Here is a 27,431-nt window from a genome sequence, read left to right as displayed (position 1 = left end):
AAAAGGCGACACCACAATAGATGCAAGACACAGGGAAACATTAGGAGGAACTTTGTGACAGTAAGAGCTCTTTGACAGTGGAATATACTCCTTTAGAGTCTGGTGGAGTTCTCTCATTTGGATGTCTTTAAAGAGAGGCTGGATGGCCATCTCTTGGGGGTGATTTGAATGTGTATTCCTACATGGCAGAAGGGGGTTGAACAGGATGGCCCTTGTGGTCTATTCCAACTCTATGATTCTATTATTCTAGTGGAACCATAGAAACATAATAATATAGGATAAAAGGACCCTCAGTCTTTATAGAAAGAGCAATGGATTCAGGTTCCTTACCTACAGAAGCCACATTCTCATAATTGTCCATCATTACATAACTGTACAAATGTTTCTGTTTCTTTGTCAACAGATTCCATTCATCCTCGGAGAAATATACTGCCACATCTGCAAAGGTCACCTGAAATAGAAAATAGCCCTCATCCAGAGAGTGACTAAGCAAAAGGGGAGGAAAGCACATGGTGCATCCGAAATATTAGTATTTCATCACTTCAGAAATCAGTCCAGGAAATAAACTTTAAATTTTGGCTGGGATATTGAGGATGGATTAGGATACTCACTATCCCAGCACATATAGTACATTTAGCCACCAAAGAATTGTGGTGCATTTAGATATTTCTTGCCAAATTTCAGAGGCAAACGTCATTTTAAATAAGGGCCACTGGGCCCACCCCCAATTTAGATCCAGAGACATTCTCCCATATCCCCCAACATTTCGCAGATTGGAAAAGCAAGACATATATGGACAAGCAATCCAGAAGGGGGTGAAGATGGCCAAAGTTGTTTATGAGGAAGATCACACAAGCTAGGAAGGGCACATCAGTTTGCTTTTGCTTCAGCCTCTTGGGAAGGGCATATCCTGCCTCCTTCTTTCCTCTCCTCTCCGCACTTTTGAGTTGATGGGCTGCAAACTGAATGGCACTCAGGAACTGAAGTGATCTGAGAAGGGGGAAAGTGGGATGGGGTATTTTTAAAGGTCCCTGAAAAAGTGGGGTGAGAGAGGCTTAACCAGGACTGTCTCTGCTAAATTGGGAGAGTATGTTCTCCGCTTGCTTTCATGAACTGGCCCAGCAGTGACACAGATGGAACTAATAGTCAAGAACCTCGACTCACCAAAGAGTTCTTGTATCTCTGCATCCTCTTTCTCTTGGAGCCCAACTCCCTCCGCTTGGCCTCTGTGTCAGCCATCAGGTGGGCAGGGGTCCTGGTGGTCTTGCACTTGGGTCACTTCCAGAAAGAGAGGCCCAAAGCCGTGTACGAAGAGGCCGAGATGAAGTTCCTGACAAAAGGGACCAGGGTTAGGGTAGGCTTGGTAAGAAACCCGGCAGCGCTCAAAGACACAGAGAACGGCATCCTACTGATGACATGCACAGGTTATATATGCCTCCTTTAGGCCGATGCAGAGGTGGGTATCCCCTTCCTCCCTCTGCACCAAACAAAGCCCCCTGGACCTAGCATAGATTCACTGCAGTTCCCCTACACAACAGCTATTCCATGCCTTGTGAGAGTGGTGGGGAATCAGGGGATGGGGAATTGGAAAGTGCCTTGTCTATATCCCTGTAGCTAGATGTGAAATGAGTGCATCATCTCCAGAAGTACCCAGTGGTCCTCAGAGGAAGATAATAATAATAATAAATAATAAACTTTTTATTTTTATACCGCCCTTCCATAGATCAGGGCGGTTCACAGCAAATATCAATAAAACAATTAAGAATACATAAAAACACTCCTCTCTCACTGACCCCTCCCCCCTGGTAAAAAGCCACCACAGCGGCAAGATAGTCCTCCGCAGTTCTGGGGAGCTTCTTCCCAGGTGACATGGGGGGGGGGCAGCGGCAGAAGTAGTCCTCCACCAGCTCTCAGGCAGTCCCCGATGTTGCTGGGTCTGCCTGATGGCTCCCTCTGAGGCCGAGATGACAGTTGAAGAGGGAGGGGCCTCTTCCTTCAGGCAGTCCTCGATGTTGCTGGGTCTGCCTGATGGCTCCCTCTGAGGCCGAGATGACAGTTGAGGAGGGAGGGGCCTCTTCCTTCAGGCAGTCCAAGATGTTGCTGGGTCTGCCTGATGGCTCCCTCTGAGGCCGAGATGACAGTTGAGGAGGGAGGGGCCTCTTCCTTCAGGTAGTCCAAGATGTTGCTGGTCTGCCTGATGGCTCCCTCTGAGGCCGAGATGACAATTGAAGAGGGAGGGGCCTCTTCCTTCAGGCAGACCTTGATGTTGCTGTCTTGATGTCTTCATTTTGCTTCTGGCTACAGAAACACGGCTGGATGCTTCTCTAATACCTCGCACCCGACACTCTCAGCAGGCATGGAATGGCCATGCGGGATGGCATCCACAACTCTAAGGTAGGACCTGGGTCAGTGAATGGCCAGTTGTAGCCTCATTCCACCCAGAACAACACTGGAGCGTGGAGGGTTTTGCTGAGTCAGGCTGTGTGGCCTAGTGGCCCCTCATTCTCCCAAACCAGTTGCCCTCCATCCCCCAGGGAGGCCCCTGGTCAGGTAGGGCAGGAAAGGAGCTCTCTCTTCTCTTCTTGCTCCCCTTGCATTGTATCATGCCCTCCTCCCAGGGTTGGGGGGCATCAGAGGATTGAGCTGATGGGAAGAGAGCACCTGATTTCCACATGCAGGACTAAATCCTAAGCTGGAACCTATACTATGCTTTGTCCTGATCAGAGGAGAATCACTGAATCAGTTGGCATTACCTATAGTTTGACTCGCCAGTCACTTATGGATTCAGTGGGTCTAATCTCTAGGGTTAACCAACAGGATTCATACCACCTCAGTTTTTTTAAATGAAGAAATGCTGTTTCAAAGTCACGGATGAGAATTAGACTACTCTTTCATGTAGAGGAGGAGGAGGAGGACCTGTTTTATGTCCCATGTAGAGAAGATCTAGCTCCTGGACTGGATAAGATATGCACTACTTTACGGATCTGATCCACAGCCTCCCCTCATCATGCCCCCATCCCCATTTCGACACTGGTGAAAATAATCATTTCATTATTACAAATGAGAGTGTTCATCTAAGTTTAACTGCTGTGTTTCTGTCTGTCAGTCATAGATAGGGCATGAGGTGTGCAGCTCCTCTCTCTGCTTGCTGAGGCCATCCAGAAATCCTTATATGTATATTTGTGTGCAGTGTTTCTGAACAGACCCATTGTCAAAATCACATTCATTTTCACTTCTTTTTGTATATTTTTAAAAGGTATGCACACCACTTGATACAATAAAATTCTATAAATGTATAGGTTTAAGATTAAAGACTGCATCCTGGATTATGCTTATTTTTGGGAAGAGAGGACATATGTCAATTCATTTTATAAACTCAGTAAAACAAATACCTCACAAAGCTCTAGTAAACAACACATACACATATATTCCCCACACAAAGGACCATGTGTCTGGGGTCTGGAAATCTCACTTCCACCTTTTGGGAAGACAATGCTGCCAGAAACTGAATTTGGGGCTTTATTCCTGCAAAGCATGGGCTCAGTCTCTCAACTGCAACCCTTCCATACAATCCTGGACTGAAGCATTTAAACAAAGGTCCTCTTTCAGCTCCAGGAATAAAAGCCTACCTTCAGTACAAAGACACTGATTCCTGCAGCCCCAGAAAGGCCTCTCCTTCTGTCCTTTATGGCTGGAGCTTCCCTGGGTCAGAGGCCGTCTCCTCAGCCGTAGAGAAGGGTTGCTCTGAGTGCGAAGGAGGAGGAGGTCCACAGGGCTGAGGGAGGGAAGGCAATGTGGAAAGGTCAGTGCCAATGGCCATGGAGGGCAGAAGGTGACAATGCCAAGGAAACTCCTCTGAGTCCCAGCCATTCTAGGAATGAGTGGCAGGAGTGAGTCCAGGGGGCTGAGGGGGTCTCCTTTCCCAAAGGGGGAGGCAAGGACGGAAGGACCCTCCCCAGCTAGGGCCCAAAGGGAGGGTCTCTTTCCCAACTCTCTCTCCCAGCCCTCAAATCCCAGCCTCCCCACTGGCCCTGAGTCCCTGCCTCTTCTTCCTCAGAGCCCCCCACAGGCCCCTTCCTTCCTTCCTTCCCCCCAAAATGGAGGGGCAGAGGCACAAAGAGACACACTTCCTTCCTTTTGGCCCAAGGAGCCTGGCCTCCTTCTGACTCTGAAGCCTCAGGAGAGAAAGAGAAGCCTCTGTTCAACTGAGGCCTCAGAGAAGGTTCCGGAACATTATTCCCCACAGTCACAAGCAGCAGAAAATGGCCTCCGGAACACAAAATGGCCAGGGATGGTGGAAGGGACTGGGATTCCAACCAATCAGTTCTAGGGATAGTGGGAGGGACTGGGATTCTAGAACACAAAATGGCCACCAGAACACAAAATGGCCACTGGGATACAAAATGGCTGCCTCTTCCTCATCGCTTGGCAGTTGGCAGTTTGAGGCCTTCAGGGAATCCAAATTGGTGGATGAAAGGGCCCCAAAGTCGGAAGGGATCCCAAATAGGATTTCCAAACCTTAACAACACCTAGACATTTTCCTGATGCTATTGAAAGTGAAACTGATCCCCTCCTTAATTACAATCAATAGTGAAAGATGTTAATACTAATATTAAGAGTGCCCATCGTCCGCAACCCAGCTCAGGTCTTGACCGCTCAGGGAGGCCAGTCCAGCTGCAGGTGGCCCTCCGTCTGTCCTCCTTTCCTTCTGCATTCCTCCTCTTTTCCCCAGCATCAGCCCCTTTCCCAAGAAGACTGCATCTGCACTATAGAAATAAAGCACTTTGACACCGCTTTAACCGCTCAGTGCTATGGAATCCTGGGATTTTATCTTTGGAAACTTAGCCTTCTCTGCCAGAGAGCTCTCATGCCACAACAAACTACAGATCCCAGGATTCCATAGGATGGAGCCAGGAGAGTTAAAGTGGTTTCTAACCAGATGATTTCTGTAGTGCAGATAGAGCCCAAGTCAGTTGTAAAAGGATAGAAGCAACCAAGTGAAATTTTTATTCTGTTAAAAATGGTTTTACTTTTTTAAAATATAAGCAGTTTGTTTTTCTGTCTAATCCTTATTCTTCTAGTTGTTGTTTCTTTGTATATTGGTTTGTTTCATTCTTGGTAAAATGAGTTATTCTGGTCGGTCTCCTTCCTTCTTGCCTGAAAGTCTATTAATAAGAAAACTGGGGAGTCTTTTTAAACTTTCCAGAGGAGGCACTTTTGGCCTTTTTTGGGGGACTAGCCTCCTCTTAGAAGCCAAAGCCCAATGTTTGTGAATAATAATAATAATAATAATAAGGCTTGTATTAAAACTATGCTCCCATTTCTGATCCCTTTTAAAACCCATGTTCCCCAGAAGAAGCAGAGCTTTGTAATAAGAAAACCCTCTCAGAAAAGAGACACAAAAGACACACAAAGAGACACACTTCCTTCCTTTTGGCCCAAGGAGCCTGGCCTCCTTCTCTCTCTGGAGCCTCAGGAAAGAAAGAGAAGCCTATGTTCAACTGAGGCCTCAGAGAAGGTTCTGGAACATTGTTCCCCACAGTCACAAGCAGCACAAAATGGCCACCAGAACACAAAATGGCTGGTAGAATACAAAATGGCTGCCAGAACACAAAATGGCCACCAGAACACAAAATGGCTGGTAGAAGACAAAATGGCTGCCAGAACACAAAATGGCCACCAGAACACAAAATGGCTGCTAGAAGACAAAATGGCTACCAGAACACAAAATTGCTGCCGGAACACAAAATGGTCACTGGAACACAAAATGGCCGCTGGGACAAAAAATGGCTACTTCTGTCTGAGTGCTTGGCAGTTGGCAGTTTGAGGCCTTCAGGAGAGAGAGAGACTGAGGGAAGAGTGGAAGGAGGTCCTGGAGGGAGGGGGCCTTGGGAGATGGGGAGCCTTCCTGAGATATTCGGTGTTCGCTTCCTAACAAAGGGGTTTCTGGCCTCATAAAGGATTTGGGGAAAACTGGATCTGAAAGGCATTAGTAGCCTTTTCTCTTGCCAATGGGATTTAAAGTGCATTTCCTGGACTGGATCTCCCAGCATCCACATGGCCAGAGAGAGGAGGGGTCCTGCCTTGCAGTAAGGCCCCTCCAATCCTTCTGAACCAAGGACTACAACTCCCACATCTTCTTTCTTTCTTTCTTTCTTTCTTTCTTTCTTTCTTTCTTTCTTTCTCCCTAGCTGCCTTGTGTTAGTGGTGTTACTGGACTTGTTGTCGTTGTGTGCCTCCAAGTTGTTCCTGACCTATGCCGACCCTAAGGGAAGCTCTTCGCAGGCTTTTATTGGCAAGATTTGTCCAGAAGTGGTTTTGTAAGTGCCTCTCTGTGAGGCTGAGAGAGTGTAACTTGCCTAAGGTCATTCAGTGGGTTTCCGTGGCTAAGAAGGCATTCGAACCCTGGGCTCCAGGGTCATAGTCCAATACTCCAGCCACTAAACCATGTTGGCTCTTTCTTGAGGCTTTGTCGTTTTTTGTGGAGTGGCTCTAAGTCATTGTCGACTTCTGGGGAGCCTCTCCTGGGGTTTTCTTGGCAAGAGCTGTTCAGAGGAGGTTTGCCATTGCCTTCCCTGAGGCTGAGAGAGTGTGACTTTTTGCCCAATGGACCCAGCTGGTTTCATGGAGGAGTGAGGCACTGGCCTCTGGCCTCCAGAGTTCTAACCCAACACATAAACCACTGCACCACACTGCCTCCCATTCCCATGTACAACCTGAGAAATAACTGCAGGTTTTTTTCTTCATGTGTATCTTCAAGTCACTTCTAATTTATGGCAACCCTAAGGCAACCTTATCATGAGGTTTCTTTGGCAGGTTTCTTCAGAGAGAGGTTGCCATTGCCATTCTCTGAGGCTGAGAAAGTGTGACTTCCCAAGGGCCACCTAAGTCCAAAACACACTGCAGCAATAATCCAATCTGAGATTGCTTTAACTGCCCTAGCTGAGCTCAGTGCTAAGGAATTCTGGGAAATTTAGTTTTCTGAGACATTGAGCCTTCTCTGTCAGAGAGCTCTGGTGCCACAATAAACTCCAGTTCCCAGGATTCCCTAGCGCTGGGCCAGGGAAGTTAAAGCGCTCTCAGACTGGACTATTGCTGCCATGTGTTTTGGACCTTTCTTGGCCGCAAACTGTCCATAGCCTGCAATGCATCTCCTAATTCTGTTGGCAGTCCCTCCCTCCCAACACTTTCTCATTTCCCCCCAACACCAGCACAAAGCTGGCAGATGGAAAGAGGTTTTAAAGCAGCATTTAAACATGCAATATTTGTTATTAAAAGACTAAATGTCCCAAATGCTATTGTCAGTTTTGTAGCTATTATTACAGAAAGACGTAGAGTGCAAACTCCTCAAGTACAGTGGTACCCTGGGATACGAATTCACCGCGTTACGAAATTTCCGGGGTACGAAAAAGTTCCATTGGAAAAAACTGTTCCGGGTTACGAAGGATTTTTCGGGTTACGAAATTTGTTTCGGCGCGAAATTCAAATCGGAAGCCGCGGCTAGCGGTTTCCAGCGCCTTTTCGGGTTGCGAAATGTATCGGGTTACGAACAGCGCCGCGGAACGAATTAAATTCGTAACCCGAGGTACCACTGTACCTTTGTTTTCTGGAGTGAGATGTGCTTTTCCAACTGACTCTCTGTGATGATCTCCGGTGGTCCAAGCAGCCAAACTGCGGCCCTGTAATAATAATAATAATAATAACAAAAATAATTTTATACCCTTCTCTTCAGCCAAAAGGCTATCAGAGTGTCTTACAAACTGTTAATTAGACATTTAGACATTATGGCTCTTAGCCCAGCAAACCCTTAACTTCCTTAAATCTCGCTGCCATCATCCAGCGAATTATAAAAGGACTTCCCTTAACCTACACTGGGACCAGTTAAGGAACCTTATTTCTCCTTCTTTACTGATCTTCCCAAGCATCAACTGAGCCGAAAGACGTGTAAAAGGAGAGTCGAGTAGTAGATACTCTAAAGAGGTATTCATTATAAATAACAAAATATAAGTAAAATGTAAGTCATACAAGATATTAAGAATCTTGCAGGTTACAATATTTGTAAGTATATAATATACAATTCACACAAGCTATTAAAATAATAAATAGACCTAAACATCCAATTCTGAGACTAACTTCCAAGATCCGCTCTTAACTCTCATTCTCGATCTCCAACCGACACAATTCCCCCAACTGTCTCTTGGTCTCTCAGGCCTTATATCTCCTTCTCATGGAAGGTTCCAGAAGAACCTTCATCTTGGTCTCTGATTGGTCAAGAGAGCCTTCTGTAGCAGTGATGTCGTTCTGCATTTGCATAAACCTCCCTTTACTGCCTGAAGAAGACCTCCATTGACTGGAGCCCAGTCATTACACTTTCCCAAGGCAAGGCTTGCACCTATTTCCCATTGTTGTTATTGGGGTCTGCCTTCCAGTTGTTTCCAGGTCTTATGGTGACTTTATGGGAGTCTCTGAAGGGGTTTCCTTGGTAGGTTTCTTCAGAGTGGGTTTCCCATGGCCATCCTCTGAGGCTGAGAGAGTGTGACTTGCCCAAGGCTTCAGTGGTTTTGAAGCCTTTTTGCTTTATCTTCTAGAAGGAAGCTGAGGTGTTGCTTCTTGCATTGAAGAATGAGAGGAACCTTGTGGCATCCAAAAGGCTAACATTCTCTGGAGTTATGTCTGATAATATGAATATATAGGATTACAATCCCTGTTCATTTATTAAAAGGTTTATAGTGCACCCCATATCATAGAATCTCATAGCTATGTCCCTTAATAGCAGTTAACCAAATTAAACAGTATATAAAACAAAAACATGGAACAAGATAGACAAGAGGCCTCCAGGCTGCACCTGGCTCTTTTGCATTGGTGGCGGCAGTGGAGCTGCGGCTGTGAGGAGGCCAAGCCTCAGACACCACTCCTGTGATGGTGATGGTGATGGCGGAGAGGAGGCCAAGGAGAGTGCCAGAGGCGTCCTCTCCGCCGCCGCCTTTGCGTGAGGGCCAGGTGCTGGGCTGGAGTCTTCTTGGCCTCCAACACCCAAACCTGGCCCTTTTGTGCTTGCGGTGGCAGCAAGGAGGCTGAGGAGGCATCTGGTGTTGCTGCTCCGCCACCTCAGGCTCCTCGTTGCCAAGGCCAGGGGAAAGGCGAGGTGTTTCTCCTGGAGGCCAAGTGTGCTGGCAGTGGAGCAAAGGCCGAGGAGTACTGCCAGAGGCCTCTTCGGCCCCCTCTCCACTGCCGCCATGGCGCAAGGGCCGTGTGGGGCTATTGGAGGCCAAGAGGCCTCTGGGTCACCACCCAGCCCTTCAGCGGTCATGACAGTGGAGGCGTGCAGGCCGAGGTGGAGAGGAGGCCTCTGGCGCTGATCCTCTACCTCCTCTTCGCTGCCACCGCAGCAATCACTGCCACCTCCGCAGAAGGGCCGGATGGTGGGCTGGAGCCCTCTTGGCCTCCAACATCCCCACGCGGCCTTTCCCCCGACCGTGGCGGTGAGGAGGGAAAAAGTTGGGGAGGGGAGGAGAGGAGAGGGACTTTTGTCCCCAATGTTGGCACGTGTGGATTTGAGCATACGCGGATTTTGGTATACGCCGGGGGGCGGAACGGATCCCCCACGTATACCAGGGCCCCACTATATTTGCAAGCAAAGGAGGGCCAAGAGAGCCCTGGAGAGCCTTGCCTTGGGGTGGCTCTGGATCTCTGGTGTCTAACAAACTACAAATCCCAGGATTCCTCAGGATGGAGCCAGGAGAGTTAACACAGTTTCGAACTGGAATATTTCTGCAGTGCAGGCACAGCCTGAGCTGGTTGTAAAAGGGTAGAAGCGCCCAAGTCTGGTTTTTTTCCTCTCTTAATAATGCTTTTACTTTCAAAAACTAAGCGCTTTGTTTTGTTATTTTTGTTGTTGTTTGTTTGTTTCATTCTTGGTAATATGAGATGGTCTGGTTTGTCAACTTCATTCATGCATTAAAATCTCTTAATAATAACACTGAAGAGACTTTTAAAACCTCCCAGAGGAGCTACTTTTAGCCTTTTGGCAGATGGGGGGGGGGGGGGAATCCTCCTCTTAGAAGCCAAAGCCTGATGTTATGAAGAATAATAATAATGCTTGTATTAAAACTATCCTCTCCATTTCTGATCCCTTTTAAAACCCATGTTCCCCAGAAGGAGCAGAGCTGTGTCTATTTGAAAAGACACACAAAACACACAAAAATAAACACACTTCCTTCCTTTTGGCCCAAGGAGCCTGGCTTCCTTATCTCTCTAAAGCCTCAGGAGAGAAAGAGATGCCTCTGTTCAACTGAGGCCTCAGAGAAGGTTCTGGAACATTATTCCCCACAGTCACAAGCAGCACAAAATGGCCGCCAGAACACAAGGAGGCAGGGACTGGGATTCCAGCCAATCAGGGCCAGGGACACAAAATGGCTGCCAGAAAACAAAATGGCCTCTGGAACAGAAAATGTGAGTCTGGGGCAGGGGGTGGGGTCTTCCAGCTGCTCTGCCCCCATTGGCCAGCCTCAAGAAGAGGAGGAGCTTCTGCTTCTCTATTTAGCTCTGCGTGCGGAAAAGTGACCGAGGAGAGAAGCAGAGTGTCAGAGGGAGAAAGAGACAGATAGAGAGACAGGAAGGAAGGAGGAGAGAGGAGTAGAGTGTAAGAGAGATAAAGAGACAGACAGAGAGGGAGGAAGGAAGGAAGGAAGGAAGGAAGGAAGGAGAGAGGAGCAGAGTGTCAGAGGGAGAAAGAGACAGATAGAGAGACAGGAAGGAAGGAGGAGAGAGGAGGAGAGTGTAAGAGAGATAAAGAGACAGACAGGAAGGGAGGAAGGAGTGAGGGGACAGCAGAGGGACACGGCCTGGAACCACTAGGCTTCACTGATGCACTGAGGTCTGTCTGGGCCTGGCTTGGGTCTACTGCTGCTGCTTTTCTTTGGCCACTGCCATTAAGGAGGGGAGGAAGGAGGCCCAGCAGTCCTTCTAGGCATGGCCCACTCTCTCTGAAGTCCCAAAGGGGATTCCAGTGCTTTTAATGGTGGCGCTCATGCTGTAGCAATGATGATGATGATGATGATGATGATGATGATGATTTTATCAGGCCTAGGGGGGAGGATAGAGCTGCTGCCAGACCTTAATCATCATTAATGCCACCTTCCTGTGCCTTCTTGCTTTGCACCACTGTAATGGCCATGGCTCAGTGCTATGGAACTCTGGGAATGTTCTTTTGGTTTGGCATTTTAGGTGTTCTTAAGGTTTGGAAATACTGTTTGAGGACCCTTCCGACTTTGGGGCCCTTTCCTCCTCCATTATGGCTTCCCTGAAGGCCTCAAACTGACAACTGCCAAGTGCTGGGCCAGAGGCATCCATTTTGTGTTCTGGCGGCCATTTTGTGCCACTTGTGACTGTGGGGAATAATGTTCCGGAACCTTCTCTGAGACCTCAGTTGAACAGAGGCCTCTCTTTCTCTCCTGAGGCTCCAGAGTCAGAAGGAGGCCAGGCTCCTTGGGCCAAAAGGAAGGAAGTGTGTCTCTTTGTGTGTCTTTTGTGTCTCATTTCTGAGAGGGTTTTCTTATTACACAGCTCTGTTCCTTTTGGGGAACATGGGTTTTAAAAGGGATCAGAAATGGGGAGGATAGTTTTAACATAAGTGTTATTATTATTCTTCACAAACATGGGGCTTTGGCTTCTAAGAGGAGGCTTCTCCCCCGAAAAAGGCCAAAAGTGGCTCCTTTGGGAGGTTTTAAAAGCCTCCCTAGTTTCCTTATTAATAGATTTTGAGGCAAGAAGGAAGGAGACAGACCAGAATAACTCATATTACCAAGAATGAAACAAACAAAGATACAAACAAACAACAAGAAGAATAAGGATTAGACAGAACAACAAACTGCTTATATTTTAAAAAAGCAAAACCATTTTTTACAGGATAAAAATTTGACATGGGTGCCTCTATTCTTTTACAACCAACTTAGGCTCTATCTGCACTGCAGAAATAATCTGTTTCGAAACTGCTTTAACTCTCCTGGTTCCATCCTATGGAATCCTGGGATTTGTAGTTTGTTGTGGCATGAGAGCTCTCTGGCAGAGAAGGCTAATGTCCCAAAGGTAAAATCCCAGGATTCCATAGCACCGAGCAGTTAAAGCGGGGTCAAAGTGTCTTATTTCTAAGTGTGGATGCAGCCTTCTTGGGAAAGGGGCTGATGCTGGAGAAAAGAGGAGGAATGCAGAAGGAAAGGATAACGGACGGAGGGCCACCTGCAGCTGGACTGGCCTCCCTGATTGGTCAAGGCCTGAGCTGGGTTGTGGACAATGGGCACTCTTAATATCAATATTAATATCTTTCACTATTGATTGTAGTTAAGGAGGGGATCAGATTCCTCCTTTCAATAGCATCAGGAAAATGTTTAGGTGTTGTTAAGTTTGCAAATCCTGTTTGGGGTCCCTTCCGACTTTAGGGCCCTTTCATCCTCCATTTTGGGTTCCCTGAAGGCTGCCAACTGCCAAGCACTGAGGCAGAGGGAGCCATTTTGTGTCCCGGCGGCCATTTTGTGTCCCGGTGGAGTTTTTCGTTTCTGTCAGCCATTTTGTGTTCTGGTGGACATTTTGTGCTGCTTGTGAATGTGGGGAATAATGTTCCGGAACATTCTCTGAAGCCTCAGTTGAACATGTCAGGGAATGAAATGGATGTGGCCACTAGGTGGAGCTGTTGTGCAAGTTATATATATACAGCTCTAGTGGCAGTTAAATGTGTCAGCATTCGAACAGTGCATCATTGGAATGTTGGTGCAACTGTCAACTGTCCTTCCTAACTGTCACTGAGAGACAGACTGAGACAGTTGGTGTGTGAGAGCAACTGCCTCTCTGTGGATGGTGTTACTGTGGCTGCGTCACAGGTTGTGTTATTATTGTTGGTTGGTGTAAATAGTGTGTATTAGAGACAGTTGTCCAATACACTATGTATATATATTTTGTAAATATTGCAAACGAAGATTAAAGTGAAGAGTGAAGGCTTGTTCTGTAGTTATTTCTCAAGCCTGGAGCTCATGTCCGTTTGCAGTGGTGAAGGAATATTTCCTTCTTGACCAGAATACCTTTGCAGACATCTCCACAGATTCCTTCTCCCTGGCGTCCTGTCGATGTGGTTCAACTCAGCAGGTGGTCGTGGTGGACAAAGCACGTCTTTCCACACGCCCCAACAGAACAGAGGTTCCTCTTTCTCTCTCTGAGGCTCCAGAGCGAGAAGGAGGCCAGGTTCCTTGGGCCAAAAAGAGGGTTGTGTGTCCCTTTGTGCCTCTGACCCTCCATTTTGGGGGGAAGGAAGGAAGGAAGGAAGGAAGGAAGGAAGGAAGGAAGGAAGGGGCCTGTGGGGGTCTGAGGAAGGGAGGCAGGACCAGTGGAGAGGCTGGGCTTTGGGGGCTGAGAGAGAGAGAGGTGGGGAAAGAGACCCTCCCTTTGGGCCCTAGCTGGGGAGGGTCCACCGGTCCTTGCCTCCCCCTTTGGGAAAGGAGACCCCCTCAGCCCCTGGACTAACTCCTGACACTCATTCCTAGAATGGCTGGGACTCAGAGGAGTTTCCTAGGCATTGTCACCTTCTGACCTCCATGGCCATTGGCACTGACCTTTTCCCATTGCCTTCCCTCCCTCAGCCCTGTGGACCTCCTCCTCCTTCGCACTCACAGCAACCCTTCTCTACGGCTGAGGAGACGGCCTCTGACCCAGGGAAGCTCCGGCCATAAAGGACTGCAGAAGAGGCCTTTCTGGGGCTGAAGAAGTCAGTGTCTTTGTACTGAAGGTAGGCTTTTATTCCTGGAGCTGAAAGATGACCTTTGTTTAAATGTTTCAGTCCAGAATTGTATGGAAATGTTGCAGCTGAGAGAGTGAGCCCATGCTTTGCAGGAATAAAGCCCCAAATTCGCTCTCTAACAGCATTGTCTTCCCAGAAGGTGGAAGGGAGATTTCCAGACCTCAGACACACCGTGCGCAAGTGAGTCCTTTTTATGGGAATTGTGTGTGTATGTGTTGTTTACTAGAACTTTGTGAGATATTAGTTTCACTGGGTTTATAAAATGAATTTATATACGTCTTCACTTACCCCAAATGAGCATAATCCAGGGTGCAATATTCAAGTCATAAACCTATACATTTATAGATATTTGTTATATCAAGTGCAACGTATTCAGCAGTTTGCATCTTTTTAAAAAATATTCAAGGAAAAATGAAGAAATTGTGATTTTAACAATAGATCCATTCAGAAACAATGCACACAAATGTATATGCCTCAATTTCTATGTGGCTTTAGCAAGAAGAGGGAGGAGGTTCATACTTCATGCTCCTGCTATGACTGACATAGGAAACACAGCAGTTAAGCTTAAAAAAATAGTCTCATCTGCAAAAATAAAGTAATTATTTTGACCAGTGTCTAAATGGGAAGGAGGCCATGATGATGGGAGGACATGGATTAGATCTGTAAGATCATGCCCAAGAGCTAGAGCTTCTCCACCTGGGACATAGAGCAGGTCCTCCCCCTCCTCCTCTGTGTGAAAGAGAAGTCAAATTCTCATCAGTGATGATGACGCAGCATGACAAATTTGTATTCCTGCATTTAAAAATCTGAGGAGTCCGGAATCCTGTTGGTTAACCCTAGAGAGTAGACCCACTGAACCCATAAGTGACTGGTGAGTCAACTTATAGATAAATCCCACTGATTCAGTGATTCTACTCTGATCAGGACTAGGCACAAGATAGAGGCTAGGATTTAGGTCTGCATGTGGCTGGGACAGGATATTCCCAAGACAAGATGGACAGGCAACAATGTGGAAAATGGGCACTCTCCACATGGGCAAAGACACTCTCAGAATTGTGACTTCTCTGCATGCAGAAGGCTGCCATGGGAATTGGGTGCTCCCTTTCCATCAGCTCAATCCTCTGGTGCCCCCTGATCCTGGGAGAAGGGCTGGATCCCATGGAAGGGGAGCAACCTGAGAAGAGAGAGCTCCTTTCCTGCCCTTCTTGACTGAGGGCCTCCCTGGGGAAGGGCCATTTTTAGACACATTCCACCTAGAGCAACACTGGAGCATAGAGAGTTCTGCTGGTTTGGCCACTGGGAGAATGAGGAACCACCAGTCCAAACAGCCTGACCCAGCACAACCCTCTATGCTCCAGTGTTGCTCCGAGTGGAATCAGACTACAACTGGCCATTCAGTGACCCAGGTCCTACCATACAGTTGTGGAAGGCATCCCACATGGCCATTCCATGCCTGGTGAGAGTGTTGGTGTGAGGTATTAGAGAAGCATCCAGCTGTGTTTCTGTAGTCAGAAGCAAAATGAAGAAATCTTCCTCTGAGGGCATTGTGGACCTCTGCAGGTTTCAGCAGATAATGCACTCATTTCACATCCAGCTATGAGGACATAGGACCCTTTCCAATTCCCCATCCCCTGATCCCCAGCTACTCTCACAAGGCATAGAGTAACTGTTGTGTAGGGGAGCTGCAGTGAGTCTGTGCTAGGTCCAGGGGGTTTTGTTTGGTGCAGAGGGAGGAAGGGGATGCTCACATCTACATTGGCCCAAAGGAGGCATATGTTACCTGCATATGTCATCAGCAGGATGCTCTTCTCTGTGTCTTTGACTGCTGCAGGCTTTCTTGCAAGCCTTACCCTGGTCTCTTTTCTCAGGAACTTCATCACGATCCCCTTGTACACAGCGTTGGGACATTGTTTGCTGGAAGTGACCAAAGTGCAGGGCCACCAGGATCCCCCTGCCCACCTGATGGCCAACACAAAGGCCAAGCAGACGGAGCTGGGCTCCAACAGAAAGAGGCTGCCGAGGGTTAACAGCTCTTTGGTAAGTTGCCATCCTGACTGTTATTTTCATCTGTGTCAGTGCTGGATCATGAAAGCAAGCGGAGAAGATACTGTCCTGGTTTGGCCGAGAGAGTCCTGGTTAATCCTCTGTCTCCTCATTTTTTCAGGGGCTTAGGAAATGTCCTATTTCACTCTCCTCCTCCCATTTCCTCCTTTCTCCTCAGGTCAGTTCAGTTGCTGCAAAGTGCATTCCAGGTTCAAAAGAGTCTACAGCCCATCAATGCAAAAGAGGGGAGAGGGGAGGAGAGAAGGGGGCAGGGTCTTGCCCTTGCCAGGAGTCTGAGCCAAAAGGAAAATGCTGTACCCTTTCTCGCTTGTGTGATCTTTATCATTAACAACTTTGGCCATCTTGACCCCCTTCTGGTGTTGCTTGTCCACATGTGTGTTGCTTTCCCCATCTGTGAAATGCTGGATGATATGGAAGAATATCTCTGGGCTTAAATTGAGGGTGGGCCCAGTGGCCCTGAAGCCCAGAGTACTCCCCAGAACTGTTCTTTAAAAAGGAAATTTGCCTCTGAAATTAGGTGAAATATGGCTAAATGAAAACTAATATACATTTTGGAATAGCCAGTATGTTAATCAATCAATAATATTCCAGAAATGGCCGAAATTATATTGTTTATCATATTGTATATTATATTGAAAGGATTCGAGACAAACTGGATCTCAAAGCTGTAGCTTTTTGCTTTCTTGCAGAATTTAAAGTTTATTTCCTGGACTGGATTCTGAAGTGTTGAAATAATATTTGCAATGCACCATGTGCTTTCCTACCCTTTTGTTTAGTCACTCTCTGGATCAGGGCTATTTTCTATTGCAGGTGACCTTTGCGGATGTGGCTGTATATTTCACTGAGGAGGAATGGAAACTGTTAACGAAGAAACAGAGACTGATGTACAGTTATGTGATGATGGAGAATTATGGAAATGTAGCCTCTGTGGGTAAGGAACCTGAATCCATTTCACTTCCTTTGAAGACCGAGGGCCCTTTCATAATTCACTGTCAGAGTGCTATGATTCCACTTTAGAATTATAAAATCAAAGAGTTGAAATAGACCACAAGGACCATCCGGTTCAATCTTCTGCCATGCAGGAATAGACATTCAAAGCACCCCCAAGGGATGGCCATCCAGCCTCTGTTTAAAGACCTCCAAAGAATGAGACTCCACCAAACTCTGAGGGAGTATATTCCACTTTTGAAGAGCTCTTACTATCAGGAAGTTCCTCCTAAGGTTTAAGTGGAATCTCTTGTCCCTGTGGCTTGCATCCATTGTTCCATGTCCATTAATTTGAAATTAAGAATAATAATAACCATAATGTGATGCCACCATGCTCTGATGGAGTATATTCCACTGTTGAATAGCTCTTATTGTCAGGAAGTTCCTCCTAATATTTTGGTGGAACCTTTTTTCCTGTGGTTTGTGTGATCGAGTTTGGATTTATATAAATTTTGGGTACCAAGCGATCAAAAATCATGACCCCTGACTGATCCCATCACAGCCGCCATTATCCCAAAAGCGAGCTGACCACGTAGCAAGACAAGCCTAGTAGGCCATGGCTAAAGCAGAAAGGTAGATTTAAACCTTTAAAACCAGTTCTGGGAGTTGCCATTGTCGCAGGCAACATGAATGAGGACAAAGGAAGTTTGCCTCACCTATTGATGGTATTAAGTACCCAGCCATCTACATAGTAGTCTTCTCCCAAAGAAGTGGCAGACCCTTTTGTGTATCCATTGTTTAACTTTAGTATTAGTCAATAGATAGCCATGAAGACCTTTGTTCCGCAGGTAGCTATAGCCTAAGGATACGTTTCGCAGTATAAATAAGACCCAGATTCCAGCCCTCCTTTGGGCTTTGTGAGCTACAGTTCCAAACCTCAACTCTGTCGAGCAATCGCTCCGGAGCTCTCTTGGGCACTGTGCCCTGCTGAAATCACTTGGGCAAGCCAAAGCCCACTGTCTCTTTCAGGCCTCTTGTTAGCTTAGCCCGCTGGAACTTAGCTCCTAGCCATCGCGGTTGCCGCTTGCTTTCTGTTCCCTGCTGCCGTGTTCACTTACCAACATCCCTCACATCTGTCGCTTGGAGAAGACTCCTAAGGTAAATATTTCAACGGTGCCTCTATCCTTTCTCCTTTACCCCCAACTCTACCCCTCCCTTGCTTTAGCATTGAATGTGCATGTGCGTGTGTCATCCCTTTTTGGTTGAGTGGCTTTAATAAATGTTTATATTTTAATTGCAACTCATTGACATTGCAGTCTCTGTTTCTTGGGGTTGGACTATATGACCTCTGGTATACACATAGGGATCCAATCTGCTGCGTGCGTTGTTAGGACACGCCTCTTGTAAATTTGAGCTAATTAAATTCCCCTGATTCGATCCTTCCTAACACTTGCGTCCATTGTTCTGTGTCCTTTGCTTTAGAGCAGCAGAAAGCAAGCTTGCTGCATACTCAGTATCTCTTCAAATACTTGAACAGGGCTGTCATATCCACTCTTAACCTTCTCTTCTCCAAGCTAAACATACCCAGCTCCCTAAGTCAGTCCTCAGAGAGCATGGTTTCCAGACCATTCACCATTTTGGTTTCCTTCCTCTGGACATGCTCCAGTTTCTCAACATCTGTTTGAATTGTGGTGCCCAGATTTGGACACAAGATCATTGCAAGTGAGCCCTGACCAAAACAGAATAGAGTGGAACTATTACTTCCCTTGATCTTGACACTATACTCCTATTGATACAGCCTAGGATCACATTGGCCTTTTTAGCTGCTGCATCACACTGTTGACACATGTTCAACTTGTGCTCTACTACCATTCCTAGTTCCCTTTCACACGTAATTTAATTGTCATAACAACTTCCTGTGGAATCTTGGAATTTCTAGTTTTAGTGAGGCACTATTGTTCTCCACTTTGTAAGGATTCTCAGTATCCAATCCTAAACTGCCAATTCTGGAATTTTGTGGTAAGGAGCCATGGAGATTAATGCTTTTTGCCCCTAAATGGTCCTCAGCCCTTTCCTGAGCAAGTTTCTTGGCTTTTGTGGCCCCTCTTCCAGCCTTTTGAGGCTCTGGAGAGGCTTCATGGGAAAAAGGCCTCCCTTGGCCCTGCAATGGATCAGAGAGGGCCCAACAGTGGCAAAACGGCCTCCACTTCCACAAAGGGATGCTGTGGGATATTGAGGGGCAAAACATTATACCATATTTTTAGGCAACACAATTTGGGGTTTCCCCTGAGATCCCCTGGGGTCCAATGTGACCACCCCACTTCCCAACAGTAGTCCATCTCTGTCTTAGAGATGCCTTAAGGTTGTTTTAAGGCTCATCCCTCACACTTGACCCTCACTAATATCAGAAACCAGATCCCAGACTCCTTGTTCTGCCTTTCCTAATGCATTAGTTGTATATTGATTGTCTTGCCTTTCTCAAGAAATGAGCCTCAAAGTGTCCCTTTTGTGCATCACACTCTGTGGATGTGTGTCTGTGATAGAGAGATGGAGTCAATGTGAAAAACAGAAAGGCAGGGAAGAGATGCTGAAGGTCAAATGGTAAAGCAGTGCAGATGGGCAAGAGGCAGGGTTGGAGAGCGGAAGGAGAAAAGGAAGGGGACCAGGCCTCTGGGATCCAGGAGGGAAAGGCAGGAGCAAAGCCAGGATCGCCTAGCTTGAAAAACACACAAAGCATCACAAGAAGTAATTCGTATTGTAGCAATAAGGGTAAACATCAATCCATAAAATGAAATCCTAAACCTGGCAGGTAAAAATTGTCCCAAATAACTTTGAGAAATATAGACTTAAAATAGTCGCTTTGGCACGGTTGCTTAGAAAGTTGTATCCTAATCGAGTATCTCCCCAGCGGAGTTATATAACATTTCAAGCAGAATACAAGCTGCACATGGCGTGTTTATAGTGTTTATAGTGGCAACCCACTCATTAACTTCAAACTTCTAAAATGATTCATATAAAACAGAACAGTCAAATGGATATAGTGCAGAAAACACCGTATACAATCCTATTAATTCCAAAATGGAAGTTGTATAAAAATGTAATAGCCTGACTCTGGGTCATAATTATTTCAAGATATTACATGGGTGTTTCTACATCTGTTCCAAAAAAAATCTGCTACAAATAATCGCAGATGCACAATATCTGGCAACTTTAACAGTTACCTGCTCCTAATAATACAATTATTTGAAAGCTCTCCTCTCCGACTTCCATCAACTTCACCATCCCTTGTACACACAACTCTAATCCACACCAATCCACATGTGAGCTGTATACTGTATTGCTTGTGAGTCATCTCCTGGTGCCACACAGCATGAAGGGACCTCTGCAGTTAGCTTTCATCATGCCTTGGTCTCTGACTCAGGACTTTATGGCAGTCTCACAGGATATAATGCCACTTGCCAATCAAACTATTTCTCCACATGTTTAATAGAATATTTTTGCAACATTCCTTTTTCTGACTATCTGCTTCCAGTGATTCCCTTAAGTCCCCCTCCAATCTCTTCTTTGTTAACTCCTATAAATAAGGATACAATTGTTCCATGGATTTAGGGGCATAAGTAGTACGGTCATCCTTGGGTTACTAACAGTAACTCTCTTAATTTAATCTCTAATAAGGAGGGGTTAATGAGGGCTAAATCATGGGTAACACCCTCCTCCCTTAACGCTGATTTTCAGTCTTATCTGTCACTGTGCTTCTTTACAGAAAAATATTTGAGTCATGAGAGAATCCACACAGGAAAGAAGTCACATAAATGCCAGCATTGTGGGAGACATTTTGCTTACAAGTCAATCCTTGTCATGCATCGAAGGGTCCATACAGGAGAGAAGCCATACAAATGCCAGCATTGTGGGAAATGTTTTTCTCAGAAGTCAGACCTAGTGAAACATCAGAGAGTCCACACCGGAGAGAAGCCATACAAATGCCAGCGTTGTGGTAAATGTTTTCCTCGGAGGTCACACCTAGTGATACATCAGAGAGTCCACACAGGAGAGAAGCCATACAAATGCCAGCGTTGTGGGAAATGTTTTTCCTCGAAGTCACACCTAGTGATACATCAGAGAGGCCACACAGGAGAGAAGCCATACAAATGCCAGCATTGTGGGAAATGTTTTTCTCAGAAGTCACACCTAGTGATACATCAGAGAGGCCACACAGGAGAGAAGCCATACAAATGCCAGCATTGTGGGAAATGTCTTTCTCAGAAGTCAGACCTAGTGACACATCAGAGAGTCCACACAGGAGAGAAGCCATACAAATGCCAGCATTGTGGGAAATGTCTTTCTCAGAAGTCAGACCTAGTGAAACATCAGAGAGGCCACACAGGAGAGAAGCCATACAAATGCCAGCATTGTGAGAAATGTTTTACTTCGAAGTCAAACCTAGTGACACATCAGAGAGTCCACACAGGAGAGAAGCCATACAAATGCCAGCACTGTGGGAAATGTTTTTCTCAGAGGTCAAGCCTAGTGACACATCAGAGAGTCCACACAGGAGAGAAGCCATACAAATGCCAGCATTGTGGGAAATGTTTTTCTCAGAGGTCAAGGCTAGTGACACATCAGAGAGTCCACACAGGAGCGAAGCCACACAAATCTCAGCAGTAAACTAACATTATTTTTGTCAGTAAGGAATATAAAATATTTTCAATCCAACGGTGCTAAGAAAAGGCCCTTGTGATTTTGTTTGTAAGGTTTCTCTGTCCATATGTCTGTTTGTTTTAAAGTTGTATTTTGTTAAGTTTAGGTTTTATTTGCTAATAGTATAGATAGTTGCTATGGGTTGTCTATTTGGCTGGGGATTGTGGGTCATGGTATAGGTTAGCTAGATGAGGGGCTGGGATTTGTTGCAGCTGGTTAGAATAGTTATGGGAATTATAGCTTTTGCATTGTGTGGGATGTTGGCTGAAGAAAGTCGGAGGCTGGTATTAACAGAAAGGGCTAGTTTCTAGGGTTGGCAAAGGGGGGCTTGTTACCTGTGGGGCATAGACTGTAGGAATTGGAGGGGGGAGCTAGGCTTGGAAGAGGGAGGAGTTTTAGGTGTTTGGGGTTTTAATGTATTGTTTGCTTGGAATGGGCAGTTCTGGCTTAACCACTGAATTTTTGACTCTGTGTTCTCAATAAAGTTCTTTACTATTTCAACACACTGGACTCTTAAATGCACAGAAGTTGTGAATTTGTGCTAAACTGACCCTTTATTCCCTCCTCAGTTTTCTGTTCCATTCCCAGCCATAAGAACAGCAGAGGCAAACACACACAAACACAAACATAGAAGATACACAGAGAGAGCTTTATTTCCAAAGCAGAGCCTTCCTTTCCTGCCTTTTCCTCCTGAGTCCAGCTCTGCACCTTGGGCTCGCCTGGGGTCTCCTCAAAGGAAGAAAGAAGGGAAGAAAGGGGAGACTGCTGAATCCCCAGCGCATACCTTCCTTTCCCGCAAAGGCCACCAGTGGAATAAGCAGCAGCAGCAGAGAGGCCCTTGCAAATCCTGCGCATGTTGAGGAGGGGCCTCGAGGGGGATGTTGAGGTCGCCCAGGACCAAAAGCCTAGGTGACTCCAGCAGCATCTCAGAGACCAGTTGTGTCAGCTCCGCTAGGGAGTCTGGTAAGGAACGGGGTGGACATTAAACCAACAGAATCCCTAGACTTCGCCTAGTCTTTAAGCTGAGGCAAATACATTTGATGTGGTCGATCATATGGATAGGTATCCTGCTCAAGGCAAGATTGTCTTTATGGACCAAAGCGACGTCCCCTTACCTGCTCACTGACGGAGAACCCGGCTGGTAAGGCCTGATCCCAGGTGGCTGAGCTATCATCACCCAGCCAGGTCTCCATGAAACAAGCCAGGTCAGCCTCTTCGTCCAGTAGGAGATCCTAGACTATCTGCATTGTATTTTTGACTGACCTGGCATTACACATGGTTGGTTTGGTATGCTCTCCAGCCCTTTTGGGATAGAAGGGTGAATAATAATAATAATAATAATAATAATAATAATAATAATAATATGTTTTATTTATATACCGCTATTCCGCGATGATCATAGCGGTGTACAGTAAAATCATAATACAATAAAAAACACAGTTAAAGGAGGGAGAAGTCTCATCCTTCAGGCAGTCCAAGATGTTGCTGGTCTGCCTGATGGCTCCCTCTGAGGCCGAGATGACAGTTGAGGAGGGAGGGGCCTCTTCCTTCATGCAGTCCAAGATGTTGCTGGTCTGCCTGATGGCTCCCTCTGAGGCCGAGATGACAGTTGAGGAGGGAGGGGCCTCTTCCTTCAGGCAGTCCAAGATGTTGCTGGTCTGCCTGATGGCTCCCTCTGCCATGTGTCTGCATTGAATGGAAGGGGAGAGAGATATCTGTCAGGGTCCTAATTGCAGCCCATCTTGCAACACAAAAGGCAGTACTTTGAAAAAGGAATAGCTTTTATTGAAGAAGAAGTAATGGAAGTGACTTTTTTGTCAGGAATTAAAGAAGGTATAAACATATCCCTTTTATAACCATATGCATCCACCTCACTCCATTTACCAATGAAGCTAATTAATCGGGTAGCCCTTTCCCGCACAGCGTTCTCCCGCCCTTTTAGGTGCAGTGTCCTCCCATCCGGGATTCTGGCAGCTTTCCTAAAAGCAATGAAGCTCCCATGTGCCTTTTCTCAACCACTGCACCTGTGGCCTTGGACCACAGAACTCAGCCACACAACGGTTTTAATTTACATTATGGCTTAGCAATATATATAGCTATCTATAATATAAAACGCTATCAATCTCCACATAATATGATACCACATGAAAATATAATATGCCTAAACCCATAGCAACATAATATAATATAAAAATATCCATAACTCTCTATGTTTCCCCTCCTTTTCCAGAGACCAGTCTTTTAAACTCAAGCCTCTGTTAGAAGAGTGATTCCCACACATTCCAATCCTAGCAAAGAAGCACATTCTTTAGCCATGATCTCTCTACCTCTTTCTAGTATCTTCTATTAAAGCACATATTAAAACATATTATTTTAACCCACCATAAATCCCATCTATCTTAACTCTAACCTAAACCTAAACCTATAACCCTTATGACATGAATCCCTAAATGAATAGATGCATAAATAAAGGTATTAATGACATAATGTGACTTCAGGCTGGTGCTCCTTACCTGAATGAGACTGGCCCATTGCGACCTCAGGCTGATGCTCCTTGCCTGCAGCAATGAGATGGGAACATTGTGAATTTAGGCTAATACTGCTTATCTGAAGGTTTGAGATGTGACCATTGCAACCTGAGGCTGATGCTGCTTGCCTGAAACACTGAGACTGGCCCATTGTGATCTCAGCCTGAGTTTCCTTGGCTGAAGCATTGAGAGAGTACTATTGTGACTTCAGGGCGGTGCTCTTTACCTGAAAGATTTAGACTGACCCATTGCAACCTCAGGCTGATGCTCCTTGCCTGAACGATTGAGATGGGAGAATTGTCACTTCAAACTGGTGGTGTGTCCCTGAAGGATTGAGACTGGCCCATTGTGTGTCAGAGTTCTGTCATAAAGGGTAAAAATATTAGGGTTTGGTTATTAAAGTAGGAGTTATAGTTGCAGTCCATAGTAGGCAGTGTAGAGTGATGGGTTATAGAAAGCCCGTAATGGAAAATGATAGAAGGGCAGATGGAGTGGCTTTTAGATGAAGGAGGCGTTTGGAGAGGGGCTGGGGTTGCAGCTGTAGATGGTTATCAAGGAGGAGTGAAGCTGGCTTGGGAAGACCGCTCTTCAAGGTGAGGCTGTCTGGGAGAAGGGAAGGGGAAGTATACACAACCTTGGTATCTATGCAACCTCCGCTTGTGTTGCTTTAGCTTGGGAATTGGGGGCTGGCTTAGGGAGGGATTGAGCAAGTACCTTTGGACTTCAGACTTTGCAAAAAGGTGTTAATGGGTGTTTCTGCCTGGATTCATCAATAACGCTTCTTTTGTTTCAAATGAGTTTTATTTTCTGAGCACAGGACTGACTCCAGATCTCAGTGTTTGCAAAGTCTCACAGTTTTACCTCCAATGGAAACCCAGGAACAAGAAGAGTTCTTGGGGAACCCGGTGGTTCTGGAGAGCCCGGTGGTGGAGGAGCAGGTGCCTTCTTCAGAGAACTAGGGCCAAGCCCAAGACTGGGAAACCTCCTGAAGCTCACACCATCCAGGCCACCACTGGAGGATTTGGGTTTCCGGCCCCAGACTGGGGAAAGGAAGGCCGTCGGGGGTCAGAGTGACAGCCTGGGACCTGGCAGTGGGGGAGTCGCTTGATAGCTGCCCCAGGACAGAAGAACCCCAGGTAGACGTTTATTGAAGGGAGGAAGACATAAAGGAATTAAAGGACCTTATGAAGTGGATGGTGTCGAAATTAAAGATATGGAGGAGGAAGATGTCAGAGGCGAACCGAGGGCAGCTGATGCTCATTGCCTGAAGCACTGAGGCTGTCCCATTGTGATTTCCAAATCCTTCACCATTTTAGTTGCCCTCCTTTGGGTGTCCTCCAGTTTCTCAACATCCTTTTGAATTGTGGGGCCCAGAACTGGACACAGTATTCCATGTGGGGCCTGACCAGAGCAGAATAGAGTAGTACTATTACTTCCCTTGATCTAGGCTCTATACTTCTATTGATGCAGCCTAAAATCGCATTGGCCTTCTTAGCTGCCACATCGCACTGTTGACTCATGTTCAACTTGTGGTCTACTTGGACTCCTAGATCCCTTTCACACATAGTTTCATTCATCAAGGTGTCCCCCATAATCCTATATCTGTGCATTTCATTTTTCTGCCCTTAATGCAGTACCTTACATTTCTCCATGTTAATTTTCATTTTGTTAGCTTTGACCCAGCTTTCTAGTCTATTCAGGTCCTTTTGAATTTTGATCCTGTCCTTTGGGGTATTAGCTACTCCTCCTAATTTGGTGTCATCTGCAAATTTGATAAGTATGCCCCCAATTCTGTCATCCAAATAATTGATAAAGATGTTGAATAACACTGGGCCCTGGAGAAAACCCCGTTGAACACCCCATTTGGTCACTTCTCTCCAGGATGAAAAGGAGTAATTGTTGAGCACCCTTTCGGTTTGGCCAGTCAACCAATTACAGATCCATGTAACAGCTTCCTTGTCTAGATTGTTTCATGTTTTTGTTTTATATACTGTTTAATTTGGTTAACTGCTATTAGTGAATTGCCAAGAGTGGCCACCAGATGGCGCTCCAGGATAGAAGTTGGTGAGAAGCCCAAGGAGGCTGCAGTGCCCTGAGTATCCACAAGAGGGCGGCATTGTATTACGAATGTTCTTTATTGATAAAACCGAAGTGTATAGGGACTAATGTGATTTTCCCATTGGCTCCCCATTCCTGAGGGGCCGTGGCCTCCTTCCCTTTACCTGGACCTTCCTCTGCTCCCATTGGCTGCCTATTCCCCCCCCTCGGTTGCCCTGAAAGTGAAAGGACCACTGGAAGGAAGTGGGGGGAATTGCAGCACTGCATCATGGGAAATTTGCAACCGGGGGTTTTGCAGTGGTGAAACAGAGCAGAAGCAAAGCTGCATTCCACACCAGACCAATTCGGAGTGGAATCGGAGTGAGCTTGGAAGTGATTTCTGAGCATTCGCTTGTTACCTATTTCACCAAAATGAGGGGTCACTTTGGAACCAGTGCGGAAGCCCCATGGAAGGAGCCCCCATAGAAAGGAATCCTGTGTGATGACACTCACATTTTCGCGTGGATTTGCATCGTTTGACCTGCAGTGGCTTCGAATCTGAGCTGCAAAGAGCTGCAAAAACCTCCGTGTGATAAACACAGTCTTTCAGATTTCAGAAAACTCTGTGGTTTGGGGAATAAGAAGCTAATTATCATAATTGTTGTTGAAATCCAATGCCCCAATAATATGGAAGTCACAGTCTGTCAAAGTTTACATGAACTGTGTGAAATGTGGTTTTTGTTTTGCTGTTGTCTGTCCTGAATTTCCCATCTCCACTAAATGACCCCAAGATCAAGCAAGAAGAGAGAAGGAGAAAACTGTGTCTCCTTCCACTTTCTCAACCCCATTTAGAAATGTATGAACCTCTTCCATGGTCATGCTTAGTCACAGTTTTGCTCCTTAAGAAACACAAGGCTTGTAATCTTTCACAGAAGACATATTATTTGGGAGGCAGTTCAAGAAAAATCCTACCAGGAAGGTGCCCTCAATTTCTTTTCTAGGCATAGAGGCTGGTGGGCTTTTTCATCCACAGTTTTATGGTGGAGATGGCCTATGACAAACCTCCTTTGAACACAGACTAATGAAGAACTGCCTTCAACTTGACCACTAGCGAACCTGTTAAACGTTCACATGATGAAGAGAGTTCTGCCTGATGGATCCTATGATGCTTATTCTGAGTTTCACTTAATTTCTTCAGGTAAAATTGTATTTATTTGTTAGACTGTTCTTATACTTTAAAAAAATCTTCTCCAGACAAAGGACTTGGAAAGAAGAAAGATCCCTCCACAAAATTTTCTGGCCTTAAGATGAATGACAAAGGCATCATGTGAAATGAAGAGATGGCGATCGTGAACCAGACAATTCTTTCTGACCCAGAGGAAGGAGCCAAG

General features: G+C 46.1%; 1 protein-coding gene across 1 annotated transcript; it reads left to right on the top strand.

Moving 5' to 3' along the window:
- Positions 1–1,448: 1,448 nt before the first annotated feature.
- LOC149287719 (uncharacterized) lies at positions 1,449–21,976 on the top strand. The gene is made up of 4 exons (XM_089492571.1): positions 1,449–1,456; positions 15,655–15,823; positions 16,661–16,781; positions 20,541–21,976. Exons 1-4 carry the CDS (start codon positions 1,449–1,451, stop codon positions 21,440–21,442), a joined length of 1,200 nt encoding a protein of 399 aa, XP_089348697.1. The 3' UTR covers positions 21,443–21,976.
- The last annotated feature ends 5,455 nt before the right edge of the window (positions 21,977–27,431 follow it).

This window comes from Sceloporus occidentalis, unplaced genomic scaffold (assembly GCF_023333645.1).
Source record: "Sceloporus occidentalis isolate IW3139 unplaced genomic scaffold, rSceOcc1.0.p SCAF_57, whole genome shotgun sequence".
NCBI classification, from domain to species: domain Eukaryota; kingdom Metazoa; phylum Chordata; class Lepidosauria; order Squamata; family Phrynosomatidae; genus Sceloporus; species Sceloporus occidentalis.
The sequence above is the reverse complement of the archived record's forward strand: the minus strand, read 5'-3'. Positions and strand labels throughout refer to the sequence as shown.